We start from the raw sequence: 25,781 nt of genomic DNA on the forward strand, positions 1-25,781 counted from the left end.
GAATACTTGGTTTATATATCTGGGTGCTCTGGTGTTGGGTGCATATGTATTTAGAGTTGTTATATCTACTTGCTGAATTGATCTCACTATCATATAATGGCCTGCTTTGTAACTTTTTACTATTTTTAACTTAAAGTCTGTATATCTGATGTAAGTATAGCTAGCTATTCCAGCTTACTTTTGGCTTCCATGTGCTTGGAATATCTTTTTCTGTCTTTTTACTTTCAGTCTATATGTGTCTTTATAGGTGAGATGAGTGTCTTGGAGGCAGCATATCGTTATGTCATGTTTGTTTGTTTTTTTAGTCAGTTCAGAAAATCTATATGTTTTAAATGTGGAGTTTAATCCATTTACATTAAAGAGTATTATTGATATCTGAGGGCTTACTCCTATCATTTTAATTGATTTCTGATGTTTTGTATATTCTTTGTACCTTTCTTTCTCTTTTATTGTTTATCAGTGTGGTTTGGTGGTTTTCTGTAATGGTAACTTTAGAGTTCTTCCTCTTCCTTATTTGTATGTTTGCTTTACCAGTGGGTTTTAAATTAATTTTTTATGAAAAAAATTGAGACAGAGTCTTGCTCTGTTGCTTAGGCTAGAGTGCAGTGTTGTGATCTCGGCTGACTGCAACCTGTATCTCCCGGGCTCAAGCAATTCTTGTGCCTCAACCTCCCAAGAGTGGGTTTTATACTTTCATGTGTTTTTACGATCGTAGCTATCATCCTTTTGTTTCCAAATGTAGGACTCTCTTAAGCATTTCTTATGGGACCAGTCTAGTGGTGATAAAGTCCCTCAGCTTTTGCTTGTTATCTACTGCCTTTTTCCTTTATTTATGAAGGATAATTTTGCTGGAAGTAGTATTTTTGTCTGAAAGTGTTTTCCTTTCTGCACTTTGAATATATTATCCCATTTTCTCCTGGCCTATAAAGTTTCTGTGGAGAAATCCACTGTTAGTCTGATGGAGATTCCCTTATATGGGACTTGATGCTTTTTTCTTGCTGTTTTTACAATTCTCTTTGTCTTTGACTTTTGATAGTTTAATTATGGTGTGCCAGAGAAGATCTTTTTGCATTGTATCTGTTTGGGGATCCCTGAGCTTCCTGTACTTAGGTGTCTAGATCACTTGCTAGACTTGAGAAGTTTTCAGCTGTTATATCCTTAAGTAGGTTTTGTAGGTTTTTTGTTTTCTCTTTGTCTTCTGGGACATTACACATTAAAGTATTTGGTCACTTTATGGTGTTCAATCTGTCACATAGGTTTTGTTCATTTTTTAAATGCTTTTTTCTTTTTTTTGTCAGACTGAGTTGTTTGAAAATACCTGTCTTCAAGTAATGAAATTCTTCCTTCTCCTTGATCTAGTCTATTATTGAAACTTTGAAATATATTTTGTATTTCATTTAATGAATTCTTCAGTTTGTTTTGTTCTTTTTTATTTGTATTTGTTTAGTAAATTCCTCATTCAGATCTGGAATTATTTTTCTAATTGCTTCATATTTGCTGTATTCTATTTATCTCAATTAGCTTCTTTAATATTATTTTGAATTATTTTTCTGGGATTTCATGTATCTTTTTGATTGTAATGTTTTACTGGAGAATTATTATATTTCTTTGGAGTGCCATATTTCCTTGCTTTTTTGTTTCTTGGGTCCTTATGTTGATATCTGTGATGTGTGATGTAGAAGAAACAATAGATGTTTCTTCTAATTTTTTTGCTTTTGTAGGAGAGGACTTTTTCCTGGAGATGTATCTATTGTGTTGGTTGATTGGGGCCCTTTGGTTTTGATTCTGGGAATGTGCAGTATTATAGTTGCTGTATGATTTGTTTGGCTGTAAGCAGCATCAGTGGTATCTTTGATTTCCTCAGTGGCTTAGGGTATATTTGTTAGTGGATGTTGTGATGAAATTTTGCTAGGGACTGGGTTGTCAGGTGGGGTTGTCCTTGGTCCTTAGTGGTGGCAGCAGCAAGTGGGTCTGTCCATGGGCACCAGGGTGGCTTTGGCACTGCTGTTAGCAGGTCCACACAGACCAATTCTTAGGCCTCCAGGTGGCTTGTTCAGGTGCGGATAGTGGCAGCAATGCGCCAGGCAGGTGGACAGGTTCTTGGGTCCTGGGAAATGGGCATGTCATGGGTGATGGCAGTAGTATTGGTAGAACAAACCTGTGGCTCCCAAGTGGTTTGCATAGGTGTTGACAGTATCAGCGACGGGCTGGGTGGGCCAGCCCTCAGACCCACAGGTAGCATGTGTGGGTGCCAGCTATGGTGGTAGTAGCAAGCTGGGTGAGCCTGACCTCTGGCCCCAGAGAGGAGTGTTCAGATGCTGACAATGGTAGACTGAGCTGTAAATGGTTCCCAGGCTCCTGGACAGTGTGCTCAGGTACTGGAGTTTGGATATGGGCAGACCTAGCCTCAGCTACTGGAGTTTGGGGTTGGGGAGACCTAGCCTCAGGTCCCCTGGTGGTACATTCACCCACTGGCTATGGTAGGCATTGGTGGGGTGATCTCCAGGCCCAAGGTAAAATGTTTGGGTGGGAGTGGCATCCATTGCAGCCGTGTTACTGGGGAGGACGGGGTTGCTTTCAGTGGCTGCAGCTGTATGCAATGGGCTGGGGATTGCCCACTTTGCTTGCACGTCAGCTTGGCAGTGCCAGGGCACAATGGCTGCTGTGGGTGGGGGGTTTGTCCTTGGGGCATGTGAAAATGCACCCTGGATTTGCTGCTGGGGTCAGCAGGGTCTTTGCCAATGGTTTGTGCTTCAGCCTTGGTGGTGGCAGCCAATGGCAGCAGTGGCTGTGGGCAGGGAATATCAGTGGGGCTCCAGAAATGTGGAGATGCAGGGGCTGTTGGGCTCACTGGCAGTCTGGTAGGGGCTGGACTCTTAATATGGTGCCTTCCTGGAACCGCTTAGGGCTCGAAGGCTGTGTGGGACCCAGCATGATCTTCCTCTCTGGGGCGGTGCCTTCATGTATTCTCCAGGCAGCTCCTGTTAGTCTTGAGACTTGAGAGGGTCTAGGGGCTTTCCTCTCGCTAGGGTGCAGGAGTCCGCAGTGGGAATGTTGGCCATTGGGGGTCACTGACTTACCCTTTTCCTGCACTGGGGAGCCTCTGCATGCCTCCAGCCAGTTTTGGCTAACCAGGCCGCCTTGCTTTCCTCTCAGTCCTTGCTTTAGGATGGTGTTACCAGTCACTTCTCTGTTGAATTCCAGTGTTCTCTTAGATGATATATTTTATGTGTGATTATCTACTCACTATTTTGGTTCTTCTTTGTGGAGGAGGTGAGTACCAGTTGTTTCTAGTCAGCTATCTTGAAGCCCACCTACAGGTTTTTGTGTGGACATATATTTTCATTCCTCTGGGGTATATAGAAGTGGAATTGCTGAGTCTAATGGAAGCTACATTTAACTTTTAAAGAACTGCTACTATTTTCTAAAGTTGCTGCATGATTTTGCATTCCCACTAGCAGTATTTGAGGGTTCTGATTCCTCTACAGCCTTGGTGACAATTGTTATTACCTGTCTTTTAAAAAATGGTTGCCATCCTAGTGGTTTTGAAATAGTACCTCATCATGGTTTTAATTTGGATTTCCCTGATTAACTAATGAGATCGAGTACCTTTTCACATGCTTATTGTCCATTTATGTATCTTTGGAGAAATCCTTTGATCATGTTTTAATTGGGTTGCCGTTTTACTGTTGAGTTAAAAAAGCTGTTTATATGTTCTAGATATAAGTCCCTTTTCAGATATATTATTTACAAATATGTGATTTGCAAATATTCTCACATTCTCTTAATTACATTTTCACTTTATTAACAGTGTCTTTTGAAGCACAGAAGTTTGTACTTTTTATTGTTTCAATTTATCTATTTTTTTTATTTGGTAGTATGTGCTTTTTGTGTCTTATCTAAGATACCATTGCCTAATTCAAGGTCAACAAAATTCCCTCCTGTATTTTCTTCTAAGGGTTTTATTATTTTAGCCTTTACATTTAGTACTACGATTCATTCTAAGTTAATTTTTGTAGATCGTGTGAAGTAGGGGTCCATCTTCATTCTTTTACATGTAGATATCTAGTTGTCCCAGCACCATTTCTTACAAAGACAATTCTTTCCACCATTGAATAGTCTTGACACCTTTGTTGAAAATTAATTGGATATTTTCTGGACTCTTAACTCTATTTTATTTATATGTCTATCTTTATGACATAGAGATACCTTTATGCCAGTAGCACACTTTCTTACTGTTGCTTGATAGTAGTTTTGATATATTTTTCATACGTTTTTACTGAATATATTCTGATAAACACTTAATTTCTTATCCACAGTATATATGCTATACAGGCATACTTTTATTCTGCTTTGTAAATAGTGTTTTTTGTTTTTTTGTTTTTTTTAAACTAGTTGAAGGTTTGTGGCAACGGTGCATTGAGTGTGTCTTTCAGTACAATATTCCCACCAGTGTGTGTTTACCTGTTGTTTCTGTGCCATGCTTTGGTAATTCTCATAATATTTCAAACATGTTCATGGTTATTATATCTGTTATGATGATCTGTGATTGGCGATTGTTGATGTTACTATTGTAATTATTTTGGGGCACCACAAACTGCGCCCATATAAATGGCAAACTTAATTAGTAAATGTTGTGTGTGTTCTGACTGCTGCATTCACTGGCCATTCCTCTATCTCTTTTCTTTGGGCCTTGCTATTCCCTAAGATACAATAATATTGAAATTAGACCAAATAATAACCCTATGGTGGCCTCTAAGTATTTAAGTGAAAAGAAGAGTTGCATGCCTCTCACTTCAAATCAAAAGCTACAAATGATTAAAACTAATGAGAAAGACATGTTAAAAGCTGAGATAGGCCAAAAACTAGACCCCTTGTCCCAAATTGCCAAGTTATGAATGCAAAGGAAAAGTTTTCAAAGGAAATTTAAAATGCTGCTTCAGAGAACGTACAAATGATAAGAAACTGAAGCAACTTTATTGTTGATGTGGAGAAAGTTTTGGTGGTTTGGGCAGAAGATCACACGTCACAATATTCCATTAAACCAAGCCTAATCCAGAGCAAGGCCCCCACTCTTCAATTTTATGAAGCCTGGGAGAGGTGAGGAAACTACAGAAGAAAAGTTGGAAGCTAGCAGAAGTTTGTTCTTAAGGCTTAAGGAAAGAAGGCATTTCCATAACATAAAAAATGCGAGGTGAAGTGGCAAGTGCTGATATAGAAGTTGCAACAAATTATCCAAATGATCTAAGATGATTAATGAAGGTGGCTACACAAAACAACAGATGTTCAGTGTACACAAAACAGCCTTCTTTGGAAGAAGATGCCATGTAGAACTTTTGTAGCTACAGAGGAAAAGTCAATGCCTGGCTTCAAGGCTTCAAAGGACAGGACAGACTGACTCTCTTGTTAGGATTAAATGCAGCTGGTGACTAAGTTGAAGCCAGTGCTCATTTGCCATCCCCAAAATCCTAGACTCTTAAGAATTATGCTACATCTACTCTGCCTTTGCCCTAGAAATAGAAAAACAAAGCCTAAGTGACAGCCACATCTGTTTACAGCATGGTTTGCTGAATATTTTTAGCCCACTATTGAGACCTACTGCTCAGAAAAAAAGTTCCTTTCATAATATTACTGCTCATTGACAATGCATCAAGTCACTCAAGAGCTCTGATGAAAATATACAAGGAGATTAATGTTTTCATGCCTGCTACATCCGTTTTGCATGCCATGGATCAGGAGTAGTAATTTCAACTTTTAAGTCTTACCGTTTAAGAAACACGTTTGATGGGCTATAGCTGCTATAGATAGTGATTCCTGTGATGGATCTGGAGAAGGTATATTGAAAACCTTCTGGAAAAGATTTACCATTTTAGATGCCATTAAGAACATTTGTGATTCATGGGAGGAGAACAAAATAGCAATATGAACAGGAGTTTGGAAGAAGTTGATTCTAAACTTCATGGTTAACTTTGAAGGGTTCAAGACTTCAATGGAGAGGGTAACTAAAGATGTGCTAGAAATAACAAGATAAATAAGAAGTGGAAGATGTGACTGAATTGCTACAATCTCATGATCAGTATTGAATGAATGAGAAGTTGCTTCTTAGGGATGAGCCTGAAAAGTGGTGTTTTGAGATGGAGTTTACTCCTAGTGAAGATACTGTGGACATTATTGAAATGACAATAAAGGATTTAGAAGAATATACAGACTTAGTTGGTCAAGCAGTGGCAGTGTTTGAGAGGATTGACTCCAAATTTTTGAACGAAGTCCTGTGGGTAAAGTGCTATCAAATAGCATCACATGCTACAGAGAAATCTTTAATGGAAGGAAGAGTCAACCTATGCAGCAGACTTTATTGGTTTTTTGTTTGTTTTGGGACGGAGTCTCACTCTGTCACCAGGCTGGAGTGCAGTGGCATGATCTTGGCTCACTGCAACCTCTGTCTCTCGGGTTTAGTCCCAAGTAGCTGGGACTACAGGTGTGCACCACCACACCAGCCAATTTTTGTATTTTTAGTACAGATGGCCAGGATGATCTTGATCGCTTGACCTTGTGATCTGCCTGCCTCGGCCTCCCAAAGTGCTGGGATTGTAGGTATGAGCCACTAGTTTATTGTTTTGATTGTGACAGCCACCCCAGCCTTCAGCAGCCACAACCCTGGCCAATCAGAGGCTATCAACTTGGAGGCAAGACCCCCTATCAGCAAAAATATTACATCTCCCTGAAGATTCAAATGATCATTAGTATTTTTTAGCAATAAAGTATTTTTAATTTAAGGCAGGTATGTACATTGTGTTTTAGACATAATGGAGTTGTACACCTAATAGAGCATAGCATAAACATAACTTATATGCAGTGAGAAACCGAAAAATTTGTGTTACTGGCTTTATTGCAATACTGGCTTCATTGTTTAGAACCAAACTTGCAATATCTTCAAGGTATTTCTGTAAGTTATTTATGGTTTTTGTATATCAGGTTTGATTCTGACTCTGTTCTCTTCTATCAACATGTTCTCAAATTATAAGGGATTTTTTTTTTTTCTGTAGTGTTGAACAACGTAACTTTTTATTAAGGTAGAGAGATTCATTTATGATGTGATATTTCTAAAACTGAGTAGAAACCACATTTGTTAAATAATGCTTACTCCAAAAGTTTCATTTCTTTCTGCATATACGTAGTACCCTCTCAGAGCACTGTACCAGACAGTGCTGTTATCTATAGCAATTACACCTCTGTGAAACATTCAAAAAAGAATGATTAAGAAAGAAAGCAAGAGAGAGGATATATTGTATTTGTTATCCTAACCCTTAGTCACTTTACTTTCTCTTGAATACAAGTACTTTTTAGAATTACAATAAATTTTTAAATCTCTTTGGCTGGGATTTCATAGTGAACCTCAAGCATTATCCTTTTAGCGTTTAAAAAAAAATCAAAAAGGATTTCCAGAATATACTCCTCCTCACATTGATTTAAGATTCTTTGAGGCTTGATTATTTAAAAGTTTAATGCATTCAGTGTTTAATTTTAAATCTAATGAATTATTAGCACTTAAATGCGATTTAATATTTTAATTAAATTAAAATATAGATTATGCTTACTTTATAAAATAAGTTTGCTGTTTTGTGATAAAATTAAGATTACAAGAAATTTTACATCTGCACATGTTTTTGTCATAATTTGAATCCATAGATCTCTCTTTACAGTGTTAAGTGATGAATTTGTTAGGTAGCATAAGAAAGAAGTGGGAGAAAGAATCACAGTAAACTTAATCCTTCCATTGCAGTCTTACTTTTTCCCCTGCTCTTGAACCCTACAGATCCTAGAAGCATTTTGGGAAACTACTGATATGGATATCATTTCATTACATACACTATTTTATTGCATAGCTTGAATATAGACCTATTAGATGTCAAACAAGCAAAATAAGTGCTGTCTCTTTGGGGTTTAGCTTGAGGTTTCAGGGAAGCGGCGTATCAATTTTCAGTAATTTTTTACCATTATTCATTTTTGCTTGGAATAAATAAATCATTTATTTCATGTATAGGAAGAAAAATCTCATCTTCCTATTGATAGTGGAAGGTAACGGGATAATCATAGCAGTGATAATCTGATGTCATTTTAGACCTAGCAAGAGTAGATTATCTGTGACCCAGATAAAATAATTAGAAATTACTTTAACTTAAAAATAGTGGATTTCTAATCTCATTTTCAAGGTTAAAAGATTTCAACACAACCAGATGTTTCTGTTAAATAGACTAATCTGAAGCCCAGTTCAAAAGGATTACCTGTGATTATTTTTCGATTTAATTTTAAACAGGATTCAAATTTACATGTTTGTGCATTTTTACTACAATTTATATTGAAATAAAAATGTTTTCAAATCGATCTACTTCTAAGGGAAACAGGTTAGTTAAATCATTTTTTAGACTTCAGACTGTTTAGCCTGTTTTTTTTGCTGTTTCTGAATGAAATGGATAGTGATGTTATTAATGTAATTGATGTTGTCTGAATTATCGAGCAGTAGTTCACACATAGCCAACAATAATGTCCATTCTGATGAGCGCCAATACTGATAGTGCTGGATGATTGTATTCGTCATGTTTTCAGTCACTGGGCTTGGAGAGAGTTAATCAAGAAGTGCTGTAACAGCTGGTACAGCACATTCTGGTGAGGTTCTGACAGTGAGCTATTGTGTACCATGACACTGCTCTGACAGTTTATCTAAATTTTATATACAAGCATTTTTGTTTTCTGGGCTCTGTGAAGTTTATATAATAGTGTAAGCTTTTGATGATGTCTCTGGAGATTTTCTCAGTTGTGGTGAGGTTGGGGGTAGGGTGAGACAGATGTATTTAGTTGCAATTTTGAAAAAGACTAAATTCTCAAACAAAAATATAGTGATTTTTGCATTTGGTTTCACAGGTATTATTGTTGGAGTCTATTTGAATTGCTGAAGATAGCTTAAATCAAAGCTTTTCAAATTAAGAAGAAAATATTTTCTCCCAAACATACTGGCTCATATTTAACTCATAAAGTTAATGTTTACTTAGGTAACTACAGGAGAAATCATAAATGCAGGGGTGACCATTTTAACGTGGTTATCTTACTCAATGAAAAGTATCTTACGTTCGAAATGTTAAATCAGTTTAAAGGAGACTATCTACTAAACATCATTTTACTAATCAATTAGTTGATTTACTTGCCTTTTAATCTATACACAGAAATGTAGTCCTGAAATTATTAATCCCTCTAGTTAAATTTTGCCTAGTATTCTGCCAAGTTATTTTGAATTAATAGCCTTCAGTAAACTATAACAATTATGTTTGATCTGCTCAACTCCAGGTCAGCATTGCAGACATGAACATCATTGCTAATTATATTGACCCCAGCTCACTTATACTTCTATAAAGGAAGCTCTGTATACCATTTTTGTTTTCCTCTGAATTTTTGCTTGATAAAAATAAAATAAATGTATTTCTAATATAGTAATTGTAATATTATATGAAAAATTTTATAGCTTTTTTAAAATCCAGAAAGTTAATTAAAATTTAAAATGTCTCTTCTTTTTAAATATGCTTTTAATGTTATACAGTAAAATTGGGTATAATATTTTTTAGAATTTTGTATATGATAAGTTTATAAAAAAGCAGGTTCCCCCTTGCCAAGGGCATTTGTTTAAATACCAAGTTACATTTCATACTTACATGAAATAACCGTTTCTAAAAAAGAATTATCAAAGTTATTTTGATAATTGTGATGTGTGGAATTGGATTACTCTTTAGCATATACATGTTCCTATGTAAAAGCATATTTATATTGCATCATTTCTCTTTGTTCAGTGTAATAAACTGCTTTGAAGTATTTTTGATAAAAGTAATTAAAAACAAATCTTTTTCTATGATTTATATGTTCTTAAATCACTACTAATTGCTTGAGTGATTAAATAGATGCTTAAAAAATGTTGGTAAGGAAACTAAATATTTATGGGTTTTCCTTTTACTAACCATTTTTCCTAGACATTCATTTTATATTTCATGATTTAAATCCACACAAATACACAATCTGACATTAAAATATAGGATTGCAGAAAGCAGTGAATCTTATATTTATGGTTTGCTTATGGTATTTGAGCACAATAATTTATGTACATTTTATTGATACATTATTCCCTGAATCTCAGCCAAAGGGGAATGTTAAGTACCCATCTTATTTCTACTAATAACCAAAAATCTTATCAAAGTATAATTGTGGTGTTAAAAGTGTAAGAGTAGTTAAATTTGAGTTTTGATTATAAACATAGTTTTTCAGCTGTTCCAAATATTCTAATTAGTGCAAGACTTATTTATACAAAACATTATTGTGTATAATCATCCTCGCTGGCTTCCTCTCTATATTCCTATATAATTATTTCTTGTATACTTGACTACTTTGACTAGATTGTAAGTTCCATGATGCTAAGGACTGTGTCATAATACTTAGTAAATTTTTGATAGATAGATAAATGAATAAATGCATCATGGTTTACATGTTTAGGACTTGTTTTTTCAACTGAATTACAAGCTCTTAGAGGGCGTAGGATTTTGTATGTGTAGTCTCTTGTAGTCCCTATTGTTTTATTTTTCATTATAAAACCACTTGTTTCTGTGTTTAAACATAATGTTGAAAAGTTACATTTTGAGGTAATTGAGGTATTTATTTCCAAGCTGTCTCAGAAAGTAGGTAGTAGGCAATATCACTAAAATCTAAGACTGCCATTTATTGAGGAGTTTAAGGGGTTTCGACATTATTAATTCATTTAATCCCCACAAAAACCTATGAGGTAAGCATTGTTATTTGGAAATGGAGGTATAGAGTTTTAGCAATTTTTTCTAGGTTGTATAGTCAGAAAGTCGCATGATTAAGAGAAGTGTGGGAATTGTTTTGGAAAGAGATTTTCAGTGTCTATAAATATAAGATCTGTTGCCTTCTCACTTTTGTTCTATGATTGATTAGATGTTTATGTGAACTTCAGATCTCTAATAAAAGACGTAGCTGGTCTTTTGTTGGAAATGGGTGCTTAAAGAACCATTAATTTGAAATGAGGAAAGTAGTTCTGACTTAAAAGGAAGACAGAGCTGAGATTAACAGAACATTTCCCTCTTTTGATTGAAAACAAAACTAAAAATAAGGAATCATGCTATTTCTTCATGTCCAGTTAGTTTAGTGCCGCAAATTTATATTAAGTTGACCATTTTGTACAGTATGTGCTGCTAATTAAGTGCTATGGAAAAATTTAAAGTTAAATGACTACTGTTCATAACTAATCAGAGGTGCTAAGAAGTGAAATGAAAGTCTTTCTTAGAATTAATATAAATTAGTAATAGATAAAGCAGGCAAATCTCGAATTGTGAAACACTTGCCTGAGTAGTGTTTTCAATTTTTTTATTTTTAATTAATATATAATAATCGTACATATTTATGGGGTACAATGTGATGTTTCAGTATTTTTATACATAATGTAATGATCAAATCAGTAATGAACTTGTCCATCATTTCAAACATTTATGATTTATTTTTGGTGAGAACATCTGAAATCCTATATTCAAGCTGTTCTGAGATATACCGTACCTTCTCATTGACTGTAATCACACTGCTGTGCAATAGAACACCACACTTTATTACTCCTTTCTAATTGTAACTTGGTACTCATTGACCATCCTCTTCCCCATCCTTCCTTTCTTTCTACCCTCCCCAGTCTCTGCTAACTACTGTTCTATTCATAATTCTATGAGATCCACTTTTTAAAGATTCTACATATGAGTGAGAACAGTCAGTATTTGTTTCTGTAACTGGCTTATTTCATTTATCCATGTGATCGCAAATGATCATACGTCATTCTTTTTTATGACTGATTAGTATTCCAGTGTGTATATATACCATATTTACTTTATTCATCTGCTGTTAGACACAGGTTGATTCCATATCTTGGCTATTGTGAAGAGTGCTGCAATAAGCATGGGAGTTTGACATACTCATTTTATTCCTTTGAATATACAGTTGTCCCTCACTCTCCATAGGGGATTGATTTCTGGACCCCGCAGGGATATCGGAATCCACTGATGCTCCTATTCCTTTTGTAAAATGGTATGGTATTTGCTTATAACCTATGGACATCTTCCCTTATACTATAAATCACCTCTAGATTATTTATAATACCCAATACAGTGTAAATACTATGTAAATAGTTGTTAAACTATATTATTTTTATCTGTATTTTTTTTAATTTTTAAAAATAGTTTCTCTTAAAATATTTTTGATCTATGGTTGATTGAATCACAGCTACAGAACCGACAAATATGGAGGGCTGACTGTGTACCCAGTGCTGTGATTGCTGGATCATACAGTAGTTTTATTTTTAACTTTTTGAGGTTGCCTCCGTACCATTTTTTTATAATGGCTGTATGGATTTACATTTTCCCCAACAGGAGTAAGGTTTCTTCCCCAGACTGTGTAAGGGTTCCCTTTTCTCTACATCCTTGCCAACATTTACCTTTTGTATTTTTGATAATACCCTGGGATAATTCTAGCTGGGATGACATGATTTCCCATTGTGGTTTTTAATTTACATTTTTCTGATGACCAGTGGTGTTGAACATTTCCTCATATACCTGTTGGTCATTTGTATAATCTTTTCTCTATTTTAGAATCAGATTTTTTTTCTTTTCTCTCTCTTTTTTCTGTTGAGTTGTTTGTGTTCCTTATGTATTCTATGTATTACCCCCTTGTCAGATGTATAGTTGCAGAGATTTTCTTCCATTCTTTAGGTTGTTTCTTCAATGTATTTTTTTTTAAGAGATGGGATTTCACTCTGTCACCTAAGCTGGAGTGCAGTGGCATGATCATAGCTCACTGCAGCCTTGAACTTCTGGGCTCAAGCAAACCTCCCACCTAAGTCCCCTGAGTAGCGAGGACTACAGGCACATGCCACCATGCCATACCTTCTATTTTTTTAAAGGTCTTTCTTTTGTTTTTGTAGAGACAGGGTCTCACTGTTTTGGCTGGGCTGGTCTTGAACTCCTGGCCTCAAGCAATCCACCTGCCTCGGCCTCCCAAAGTCCTGTAATTACAGGTGTGAGCCACCACACCCAGCCATTCACTGTGTTGTTTCCTTTGCTGCGCAGAGCTTTTTTGTTTGATGTAATCTGATTTCTCTAGTTTTGTTTTTGTTACCTTTGCTTTTTATGTCTTACCTAAAAAATCCTTATCCAGGCAATGCCATAAAGCATTTCCTCTGTTTTCTTCCAGTAGTTTCATAGGATCACGTCTTAATTGAAGTTTTTGATCCATTTTGAGTTGATTTTGTGTATAGAACAGTGTTTTAAACTCTAGATTAAATCACCGTGGAGTCATTAGGTGACTATGTGTAGCAGACTTAGAAGCATCAGCAAGACCTATAATAATAAAGAATGCAGGGAATAATTGAGGTTAGATTGAACTGTTTTCAAGTAGTCTAACGAAAATAATTGTTTTACTTTCCTCAGGTCTGCAGTTTGGCGGGTCTAGAAACTCCAGTTTGAAATTGTTTGCAGGGTTAAACAGGTCCAGAGGCAATGGCTCTTACTTCCAGACTCAAAAGAGATAGTCATATAACAGATTGTTTATTCCTTTATGTGCGATTGTCAGGTGTGCCAAAGGACTCTTCAGCACATTCTTTCTCCTGTATGACAACATATGTGGCAAAGTGTTGCTTGGTGAGAATGAACTCAAAACAGGATGAGTTAGTTGGATGGATTGTATCATCAAGCGCTCTATGCCAAGAGGACTGGGTTCTCAGGTCTGTTAACCAGGAAACCTCTGGTGATAAATTCTTGCTCTTTATCCCACCCCCCTTGCAACCTCTCATTTTCCTAACATCAAGCCAAGAGACACCCCTTTCTCCCTTTCTCTTAGGAACTTTCTCCCCCATTCCAGGTATAATTTTACTACTTAGGATGCAGTTTTAATAGTCAACATAACTTTTTAGACTAGGCCTGAAAAATAATTTCTTAGGTAAGACCACCCATCAGAAGATAAAATATTAGATAAAATAGGTAGGGCCTATATTTCTGTATGTTTTGCTGTTTCTAGTTCATTATGTTTAAAGACGTCCAGTTTTTAAAATAGTAAATAGTACATCATTCTCATATATCTTGGTCATGTAGACTGAGGAAAGTCTTAGATATTTTGATCATTAGACTGTAATCAAGGTGTAAATATTTATAAATAAAAGTGTTATTATAGACAACACATAGTAAAAACTTGTTTGTTATCATTCCTGGACAAATGAATTTCTCTGGATAGCTGAGTTTTACATAAAACTAAGAACTTATACTTTGTATTTAAACTCCTTGAGGATAATAGTTATCTTATTGGTCCTTTCATGATGAGCACTGTGTTGAGTCCTTAGTATCGAATGAAGTTATCTGCATCAAAATATTTTAATTATTTTAGTGTTTTTTTATTCCAAAAGTATATTAAACTTAGTTTGACACTTGAGGATAACTTGTGGTTTTTCGTATTCTTGATAGTAGTAACCCCTGTCCTCTTCCAGTTTGCTGTTTCTGTCCTGCTAGTGAATGTGATAACCTAATTTGTATTGCTCTGGGTATGTTATATGTAAGCACCAGTGCAAAAAGTTGATGACATGTTTGGTTGCTAAAATACAAATTGTACTTATAACAGTATTCTGGATAGCAGAGTTACAGAGAGATGAGCATTTGCCATTTCTAGAGGAAAAAAATAGCCTATTTTGGCCAACCTCACAAATCCTACTCATAAAGTAATGGTAAACATCACGCGGTTTGAAAGAATAACCGAATAACCATGCTTATGATGATTTAATAGATAGTATTCTAGTTATTTCCCAAAACAGATTCAAGAAAGGTATCAAAAACACTTGAAATAAAAGCTTTTTCTGTATGAAGTCTAAATCTGAAATCTTTAAAGTAGATTTTTTTAATGCCACCAATAAATCCCTCAGGATTGGAAGCAAGTTGTAGTTTCTGCATAGTAAAAATTGCCCTTAATCTTAGCTGGTGAGAGTAGTCTGACCTTGCATTTGCCTTATACACCATGGAATACTTTATAGTTTTTAAGTGTTGTCCACATCTGTGATCTTAGGCCATTCATATACGTTTCCTAATAGCTGTTCTATTTCATCTTTCTCTTTGTCTTCTATCTCATCTTTTTCTTTGTACTTTTGCACAAGCTGTTTTACTTGCTTTGGAACAATGTGTCACTATCAAAACTCTAAGAAACCATTAAAATGACTTCACTTACTTCCTTTACAGATGTGGAACCTGAAGCCCAAATTTCCTCTGAGACCCTAATCAGTGTTCTCATATGTTTGTAGACTGTGTTTTCATAAAGTAAGACATTTTGAGGAAATTACAACAGAGCTGAGAAAGGTTAATTATTAATAGAATTGTCACTGGATACCTTGAATTACAAAGCTTCATAGGAAAACTAATGAATATAGAATATGTAGCTAATCTATAACTTTTAAAAAATTCCTGGAAAATCTGTAAATGAAACTCTGTTATTGGTTATTAGTTATCTTAAAAGTAGATCAGTTTTCTCTAATTTTCTCTTATATGGGCTAACTGTAGTTATGCAACTATTCATAATGATAATTCAATGTTACGAGCTATTTATTTAACATCTCTAAAGAGATGTTTTTGAGTGAAGGTGCTGTTTGTTAGCATCACTGGAAAAGTTTTACAGCCAAATAAGTTCTTGAGATTTTACTTGTAGCCACAAGTGTTTGCATGAATCATACTGCTTAATAAGTCTACCTATATGTAAACAAAGTGTTAAGGTAAAGTAAGGGATAAAAAGAGGAAAACTTCTCCAGCTTTTGGTGTATTTGAATGAATGTACTCTTTTGCACTGTTTCAAAGTGTATTTAAAATACAAATAAATACCTAAAAATAAGATTGTGTAATTTGTATTTTGATTATTTGGCTATTACTTATAACAATTTACCAGTCTAATGATAAGTCTTCTGATAACACAAATTAAACCAGCATTTCTAGAAGCAATCTTCTGTTTGTTGAAATGTTTTTTTTTGTTTTTTTTTTGTTTTTTTTTTTTTAACATATTTGTGTTAGAGCCTTATAGAAAGCATACAATTAGGGACTTGTATTATGAAAAAAGTTATTTTTCTGCTAAAAAAGAACTCTGATCAGTTTAGTTTTCAGAATAGTAGATGTTGTAATATGACAAATTCATAGTTTGCCTTGTTGAGTTTTGTTGTTGTTTACAGAAACCTAGAACCAGTAGCCCTCTCTTAGGCAGTTTTCTGTTCATTAGTTTATTTCATATGTCATTTTAGTATTTATTTTTTAATGCATATTCACTAACAGTTAAATTGAAAATAGATTGTAGACTTTCAAAGGAATCGTCAAGAAAGCAAGTGTAATAAAAGGTTATATTTTAATGAAGTGATATTCTCACAATTTTTGTGAGGTTTTTGTATTTGAATAGGTTTTTTTTGCATAATATAATGTTGATTTTGTTTTTCCAAGGGGATTCCAGCAATGTATGAAAGAGCATTTAAAATTCATAATACTCACATATAAACTGTTTAAATCTTTAGAATATTCTTGGAATAAGATTAAAAACATCATAGAATGGATACAGAATAAAGACTTAATAACTTTGTTACATCTGAATATAATTTTTTATTTTTAATAGGATACAACATCTATTGAAAAGATGTCAAACTGTTGTGAAGATATGTAAGTATAAAACTGAAGTATATAGTATTATTTAAAAATGGAAAGAACTGGATATATTTGAGAAATATGTGCATGTAGTAGAAAGATAATATAATGATGGCTTTTTTTGGTGCCTAGTCTGAGGCCTGTGCTAGACAAGCCTACCATAGTCTTACAGTAGGGGTTTTCCAGCCATGATAGTTTTCACACTAAAATGCTGATCATTCTTGTGCCTTGTCTAACTAAAGTAAGTTAAATTATTTGTCCTGAAAGTACATCAAAAGAGATTTGCTACTGTGTTGTTGACACACATTCTGTTAATCCTGAGATTTTCCTCTGCTTCAAAAGTTGTGCTCGGTTGATTGACGACACAGATACAATATCTGCTATCCAGAGTTAAAACTCAGCTGCATGCCATAATGAAAGAAAAGCTGTATTTATGATGCTGGGACACAATTCATCAGAGTCCAGTAATGGATCCCCAGCCAACCTGTATTGTTTTAGCTGACTGAAGTGCACCATGGGAGTGCTGTCTTTCACTAATAATGCTGTCTTCTGTAGATCGAGGCCCCGAAAGCCATGGCAGCAGACCTTCTCAGAAGTTTTTGGCACTCGTTGGAAGATCCTGTGGTTCATTCCTTTCAGGCAGAGGCAACCACTGCGAGTTCCCTACCACTTTGCCAATCATGTCTAAACAGATGGATGGTGGGCACAGATGGGTCCTCCATGCTGGAAATGCGTTACAGGTTTTATGATAATAGAACTATGACAGTCTTCAAGTCAATTAAAATCCACCCACCAATCTTAGGCATCATAATGTGCCCCAGGCTTTATGTTAATAGTGATCTTGATCCTGTTGTGGGACTAATGCAAGATCTATATTTAAGTTTTAAAGCATGTTTACTTTCAAATTAGCTTTCCACAGGGATTTATTTAAATGCTTTTGTTATTAAACTCAAAAGGCAGTGATTAGGATGAAATAATTGTACATAATTTCTTTTAGTACTGACAGTGTTACAGATTCTAATTTATGGTAAATTTCAGATGTTTATTTAAAATTTTCACTTTTAAACAGTAACCAAATCTAAGTTTAATTATTCAGGTTTTACAAAAGTTGATACACCTTCTTGTAATATACGTAAATTTTCTTTTTCAAATCCAATTTAAAATAACCTTTCCTTTTTTAAATGTGCTGCAACATTTTTGAAAATGCAGCAGCAATAGGAGTGAACAACAGCAACAAAAAACGGGCATTGGTTTCTTAGGAGTGGCTTTCTTATGTTTTCTTCTTTTTTCTTCACCAAAACCAACATTAAAGGACCACTGAAGTAAAACACCAACTACCTACCTTACTATAAAGGAAATATTAAAAATTTTTTCACAATAATTTTTCAGTTTTCATCATTACTGTTGTAATTATTGATTGTGATTGAAATATTTGCTTCCAGAAGAACTCCTGACCGGTGGGCATGTATTCCTATTTTACCCTAAGATTTTAATGAGCAAAAAGGGGAGAGAATTTGCAATAACTTCACAATTACCTTTTCTAGTGCAGTTACATTAGAATGCATATGTTTTTAAAATACTAGTATAACTAGATAATATGTAATGTACAGTATAAAGAGGAATATTGTGCTTTTGAAAAGATTATACTTTTTACTTTTATTTATGTACTAGTAGATGTAAAATTTCACATTGAAAGTTTATATATATTGGCCAACTCATATAGAAATTTTATTTATAGGAAGCTACTACTGAAAAAAGTCACTAACTTTGTGTACCTTTAATAATCCCTAAATTCAAATTAAATTTTAATTGGCCGGCTCTAATTTGCATTGAGAGACCTTTTACTAGTAGCTAGTGTTAGGAAGTGACCCTAAAATAAGAAAATACAATGATCTGTGTTTATCATTAACCTTATACAAATGTAAGTTAATAATAGTGATGTTCTCTCACAAGGCATAGAACATTTGTATGAAAAGACATTTAGTATGCTTTGAAAACTCAGCTTTTAATTTTTTTCCATTAGAATACTGCAAAACTCATGTATCTTTTTAAAAAATTTATGTACTCACAGTCTTTCCCTTGAAGAGAAGATTGAAAAAGTCTACTGTTCGTGAACCATGCTAATATTTTCCTTTTAGCTAATTTTGAAAGTAAGGAACAATACCTGGGAAATAATTAAACAGAAGGTTACCATTGCTAACCAGTTGTCTATACTGTGGTTAGTTCTTTCAGAAATTGTAAATATCTTATAGCATATTCTGAAATAATAAGAGTAAGTACTTCTCAGAGATGTCAATATCATGTTTTTCATGTTCTAATTGGAATACTTGGTTACTTACAAACTCCGAAGTGACAGACGAACGTATTTATTGGTACTGAAAAGAGACATAGTAAATTAAATAGAAGAAATATATTTATAAAGCTTAGTGAAACACAAAATTAGAATGTTAATGTCAGACAAATGGGTTGGAATTTGTGCAAGCTATTTGGCCACCATTTGTCCTGGTGACAGAACTTTTATAAGGAAGTAATATATAGATAATGTAGGTAGATATCAGTTGAATGCCTTATATTGTATACATTCCTTTCAAATAAGGACCTTGAGAAAACAGCAGAACCAAGTGAAGATCCCCTAAAGAACTTTGTAGCTAATTTATACTTCCTGTAGTAGCAGTAGGTACACTGAAAGGTACTGGGCGGGGTCTCTTTCCCACTGTGATGATTTGTGTTCTTATTTTTCCTAGATTTACCACTTTTAGGACATATTCTTTTCCCTCTTCCTCTTTACCTTTCCTGGTCCTGATCCTTCTGTAGTCAGTTCCCCTAAATTATTGGACTACACACTAATGCAATAGAAAAGCATACGCTTATTTTATTTGAATGGCAGAAATGCTATCTATCAGTATATTTACATAAGAATGTATATTAAAGTATGTCTATATATACTTAAACTGTGACTTTCAGTATTCCCCAGTTAGCATACCTAACCCTCCTGTGGGTATTGTTAATTCTTGTTAGACTACACTAGAGAAAAACCAACTGTCAGTTTCCTAAGCATATCTACTGGTGTTCTTTCTGCGCCCTCTTTTGGCTAATTGATGTAATTATAATGGCTCTAAAGATTTACTGCCCCATAAGTAAATAGTATAGCCACATTCTGAACATATCAAAAGTATAAACTTAGGAGGAGTATATGTACAAAAATGTAAAATTTTATGAAAATGAACATGTTGTTTTTATGATGTTATTTCTAGTTCGTAGAATGTGATGACTGTGTTGCTTCATTTATGTACATTCCCATTATATTCTTGATGTCAATCACAAATTTATATTAGATTAGGATAAACTAAACTATTTTATGTATTTTATTTTAAACCTTCCTTTGGCAGAGTAATTCCTTAGAATTGGAAAAGCTGTTACTTTAAAGTGACCAATTTATTACAAAACATAGAAATGTAGCTACAAAGACAACCAAGCATTTACTGTGTTTTAATGAACATCTAAAAAACTACATTTAGTTTATTTTACTCAGTTTTGAAATGATTTTTTTTTACTGGCTTATGCCTTAAATAACTAAGAGATTAACGATTCTTTGTATACTTTTCCTTTTCTTTTCTTTGTTCTTTTTTTTTTTTTTTTTTAACCTTTCCCAGAGTTATATCTATAGTTTTGGTAGCCAATTTATTATGTATTCTGGATAACTATGAAAACAACTAAAGGTGTTGGGCATTAGAAAATAATTGTGAGCAGTAAGATTACTGATGTAATATGTATGTTGGACTGAAGTATTTCTTTATCAACGTTCTATTTGATTTTAAGCAAAATGTATGTTAAAGGATGTTTTTACATCAGTAAAGTCATTTGTCGGCCTTCTGGAAATGAAAGGTTTTTACCTAGATACTGTAAGTTACACCTCCTTAACAATCATATTTGTCACTGTTGTTTTCTTCAAACAAAAATGTTTATGGGCTTCAGGTAGGCTTAAGATTGTAGGCAAAGATGAACTGAGTTCAGGACCCCTCAAGCAGTAGACATTCATTTATAGAGCGATTGTTACTTTGTAACCCAGACTTATAGTTTAAAAATATCAAGTTAGCTGATGTTTCTTTATAATAAAAATACTATTTTGCTTAAGAGTTGTATTAAAAATATTTGTGCTTAACATTAGAAATAGCTATTTTAAATTGTAGTTAACATATTAACTCTTTTTCAGAAAAAAGCATAGTTTATTTTTAATAATGAAAGAGAACATAATACATAGTGTTGACTGTAACAGCTGAGTTAAAATGTCTGTCAGAATTAACATCAGTGTATTTTTGCCAATGCATAGAGGCATTTTTCTCTAAGTATGATGGCTAATGATAACTATTCTTTGTTAGACATTCAAGTCACTTCCGTACAAGTAACTAGTTGGTGATATGTTTTGCTCCAAAGGGTGTATTAATTCTGAATGCTAATCATAAAGACTTAAGTTAGGACAACATTTCAAACCAGGAAGTGTGAATTGATTTAGATTATGGCCACACAATTTTCTGTATGTTAGCTCTTGGGGTAGTTTGAGTGTTTTCACATGTATTGCTATAAAATCACAATGTATCAAGCTCTGGTTTAATATGCCATTAATATTAATTAACAGAGCTGCTAGTCTCTCTCTGGACTTTTCTCTAGTCACTGCTTCTCTTGCGCTTCCTGTGTCAGTAGATTAGCTCAAGTTTACCGAGTTTAATAACCTATAGTTACTTTATTAAATACGTTTCTGACATGACCTCTAATATACATAGATATATCTAGAATTTATTTTATAAAATTCACACATAGAAACATTGAGTAGTTTGCTAATAGATACAAATATTAGATTTTCACAACTCTACTACTGCTTTAAAAAAACATAAGTATTGGTAAGTGTAGCAAATAAGCCATGTACATTTAATGTGTTCTACTTGCTAGTATTAACTGTATAATTCATGAATGTGTTATTTAATGCTCAAGTTTGTTAACTTTTACTCTAGAAATCACCCTCTGAATTTATCTATAAATCACAAATTTCATATGCTCTATATTTTGTCATTCTCAGTTGAATTCTAGAATATTCCACAGTACAATGTGAGAAAGTATTAGAACCAACTTGCTTGAACTGTTTTGAACCAATGTTGTAATTCTATGTATTAATCAGTATTTAGCATTTCTGCTACTTTTGAGGTGATGATGGTTTAACTTCAGGAAAGAGACTTTTCTCTGATTTATTATCATTGTGCAGTTTTTAACAACAAAACTTACTACATCTTTGTCAGTTTTTCAGATGTTGCAATACTGCCTGCTAATTTGAAACAGAAATAACAATGGTATTTAAAAAGTCATTGATATTACTGGTATTTTCCATTATCATTACATTTTTTTACTATTATTATGTTCTTTTTCCCTTGTCCATCCTAGAGAGTAGGTACAAATGAGTAGTGAGTATCCAAAAACTTACTAAGATGGAGAGAAGGCTAGATGGGGCATGAATAATCAGCATCTCAGCAACAGAGTTGACTGGAGCCAGTTTCTGACATCAGAAAATCTCTTTGCTGTAATCATTTAGCCTTATCTCTTATTTATACCATTTTTATTGGAGGAGTTGTTAGTGCATATAAACGTTTAGTTTGAATTATTTAACTTAAGGAATTTATATTGATGTTTCTCTTCAGTTGGTCAGATGCCTTTGATAAATATTTTAGTTTTAAATATTATAATTGTTTCGAGTATGGTAACGTGAATTGTTAACAATAATGTGGAAAACACAGCTATTTAATGCAGAGGAGAAATGAATAGGTTGCCCAAACTTTGCAAAAACTGGTACCTTTTCTGGAAATCTCTTTTTGCAAAGAAAAGATACTGAGTATATAGAAAATTTTGTCACCAGAGGAAAAATAAACAATATATAAGGGTGGCTTTCACTTTAACATTTGGGATATTTTGGAGTTCTTGATACCCTGAAGGTCTCCATTTGTATTGGTATTTTGAATATCTGTAACATGTAATGTCGTGCTTATAACAGTTCAACACTGGTTTTTTTGGTATTGATAGCTTTATGTATAAACAAAGATGTGGACAAAATAGCTTAACAAAAGTTGTGGGCTTTTTTGTGGCTTCGCCTGCCTGTTTGACTAAATACAGGGTTTATTTTGCAGGCTGCTAAGTAAATGGAAGGCTTATCTGCGTATTGCAAGCTATATATTCTTGCCAGTATGCATTGGATGATATTTTAACCTACTGGTGCCTGAAGCTAGTGTTTTATAACCTCAACAACTATAAAACATCCTGGTGCTATTCACTTTAGCATTGAGTGACATTTTTAATTCCTGTACCAAAGAGTTAATTTTCTTTTGGGTTGACTGCGTTTTCTTCTCACATCATTGTGTGTTTATAAAGTAGAATTTAATGTTACTAAGAACAGTTTGATTAACAGATCTTATTTTTTGCATGCCGCTGTGGCAATTTAATGGATTTTAAATGTTTCTCATTTGGACTTTTTTTTAGTTAGTCATGTATGGATTTTAATTTTGTATTTTAATATAGCTTGGCTACTTTAAAAGGTAGTTTGATAGGCTGAAATTACAAAAGATAATTGAAGCACTTTTCACAAGTTGTTTTATTTCTGCAACAATGAATTAAAAAATAAGAACTCTAATATTATTTATATAAATGAACTATATAGCTTATTGGGCACTTTAATGAACACTGAAACAAAATACTAAAATGAAGAGTTAAAGGTTCATTCTCATTACAAATCAAGAATTCAGCGTGTGTGTGTGTGTGTGTGTGTGTAATCGTTAGTGGCTTTAAAGAATAATATTGCCATTTGTCTACTTTGCAAATAAAGATAAAAGACCACCTTTAAAATATATGTAGGTGTACATATATATGTATGTGTACATATGTGTGTGTAGATATATATAGAGAGAGATACGGAGACAGAGAGAGATGCTTTCCCAAGAGGAAATGCATATGTACCTTGATTTAAGCAAAACTGATAACAGAAAATTGAACTTAATGAAAAAAAAAAGTCTGGATATGGTTGCTCACTTTACATAGAAAGTTAGAGTAAGATTATTTTTAAAACTAATTTTGCTTAGTAGTTCATTTTACAAAAATGAAGAAAAACACCCTTTAAGTGTACTCATAATTTAAAACACCTTTCAAATGTAATTGTCCGAATGTAATACTGCTGTGTATACTATTTTGGTTCCAAATTTTTCCCTTTAAAACTCTCAAAACACTCAGTGTCCTTACAACTGCAGCTAAAATGGTTAATCATTCTGGCAAGAAGGTGACAGTGTGTGTATTGGAAAAGCGGACAATCACATTCGAAAATATTTTGCATTATTGTTAGCTAAAATCAACCTCTCCTTGAATGTAGATACAGTATATGGTTTTGCAGTGAATTCTGAATGGAAAAAAAGAATCAAGTCTGAAGTTTATGTGAAATGTGGCTTCAGATCATTTGAACGATATGTAGAAATGTAGAAATCTAGATGAACGTAATCATTAGAGGTGAAAGCAAAATTTGTTTGAAAGCCTAATGAGATGAAGTAACATTGTCTCTCTCTAATCTGCCAACAATATTCCCTAGATTATGTTGCCAGTATATTGATTCTGAGTAATTTGGCTTGTTTATGCATGGTTTAAATGCGTGTGGCTGAATGCAGTACTTTTTCAAGTTATTGAGTAGTAGAGAATTCACCACTATTCACTGTCTCCCAGAGATGAACATTTTAAAGAAAAACCATTAGACAAAGATAGGCCCTTGGAAGGACAGAGCACACATGGATCATGCTGTATGAGCTCACTTTGTGTCCCTGGAATTAGTGTTTTTTGTGTGTGATCTGACTGGCAAGTTTAATGAATAGCCAAAATCTATGTTATTTTTGAGGCTCCTAAAATTGTGTGTGAACCCCAAGTTCTGTCTGGTATTATATCCCTAAAATGCTTTTATTTTGATAGTAGTATGTTCCAGGTGCCATCGGAAGATCCTGTTCTTAAATTTGTCAAGCATTGTATTATTCAGTGCATAATATGTATAGATCTGAGTGCTATTTTCCTTGCATTGTCTTTTATTTTTACCTTGTCTTTCCCCTAAGAGAATTTAAAGAAAATCTTCACCAACATTTCTTGTGCTGATGGTAATTGGGAAAATAGTGGTTGAGGGATATAAGAATAGATTGAGGGAGTAAAATGGGTGAAAATGACAAGTGGGAACCATGCAGCTGATATGTGTTTGTTTAGATGAAAAGTCTACACTGGTTCTTAATATGAAAATCAAACCATGTATCTACCTTAAGAACAATGTTGTTGTTTTTAATTTATTGTAGTGATTTAGTTTTATTCACATAATATTTCTATTTTCTTTGCAGATTGTTTTTAATTTAAATTGTGGAATTTTTACTTCTCAAAATGTATTACGTACTGTATTTTTTTAAATCTTATTTTTAAATAAATATTTTTTTAAAACCTAGGACTGTTTTTCTCATCTTACCTTTTTTACTTATGAAAATTAACCCAAATCCTAGATTTCAGCACTACCAATGTAATAGGTCAATTTAGTCTTAGGATATTGTTCTACCATAATCACAAAATTCATTAACTGTTCAAAAAGAACTAGGTGTACATACTAGGGTTGAAATTGACAAACGCAATATTTCTAGTTAGGCATATTTATCTTAGAGATGACCCAGATGGCTGGATTCAGTCACCCAATTTATTTAACATTTATTGTGGCAGACACTATTTTATAGAAGTATTTTTTCTTGAGGGCAATAATTTACATACAATAAAATGCAGAAACTTTAAGTTTGCATCTAGGCACTGTTTCAGATGTGGCAATATTGAATTAAAGACTTTGCTCTTAAGAAGTTATATTCTAAGAGTACTTAGTTTTTGTTGACAAATATTCTTAAGCCTAAACTAATTACTTTTCTTGTAAGAAGTCACAAAGCCAGTAAACATGAGTTGGCCAAAATCATCAGCTCTGAAAAGACAAATCAATCAGTAGGTCTTACA

General features: G+C 33.8%; 1 protein-coding gene across 4 annotated transcripts in view; it reads left to right on the forward strand.

Annotated features, from left to right (window-relative positions):
- The window catches only part of ZDHHC21 (zinc finger DHHC-type palmitoyltransferase 21), a 74,065-nt gene extending 48,832 nt beyond the window's left edge, over positions 1 to 25,233 (forward strand). For 3 of the 4 annotated variants that reach the window (XM_023213120.2, XM_023213121.3, XM_023213122.2), the window contains 2 exons: positions 16,714 to 16,757; positions 17,298 to 25,233. In XM_023213120.2, coding sequence (XP_023068888.1) covers positions 16,714 to 16,757; positions 17,298 to 17,430 — 177 coding nt within the window. In that variant the 3' untranslated portion in view covers positions 17,431 to 25,233. Of the gene's footprint in view, positions 1 to 13,662; positions 13,814 to 16,713; positions 16,758 to 17,297 lie in introns of all 4 variants that reach the window. The other variant, XR_002731800.3, reaches the window with a different exon arrangement.
- The last annotated feature ends 548 nt before the right edge of the window (positions 25,234 to 25,781 follow it).

Source organism: Piliocolobus tephrosceles, chromosome 14 (assembly GCF_002776525.5).
Source record: "Piliocolobus tephrosceles isolate RC106 chromosome 14, ASM277652v3, whole genome shotgun sequence".
Classification (NCBI taxonomy): domain Eukaryota; kingdom Metazoa; phylum Chordata; class Mammalia; order Primates; family Cercopithecidae; genus Piliocolobus; species Piliocolobus tephrosceles.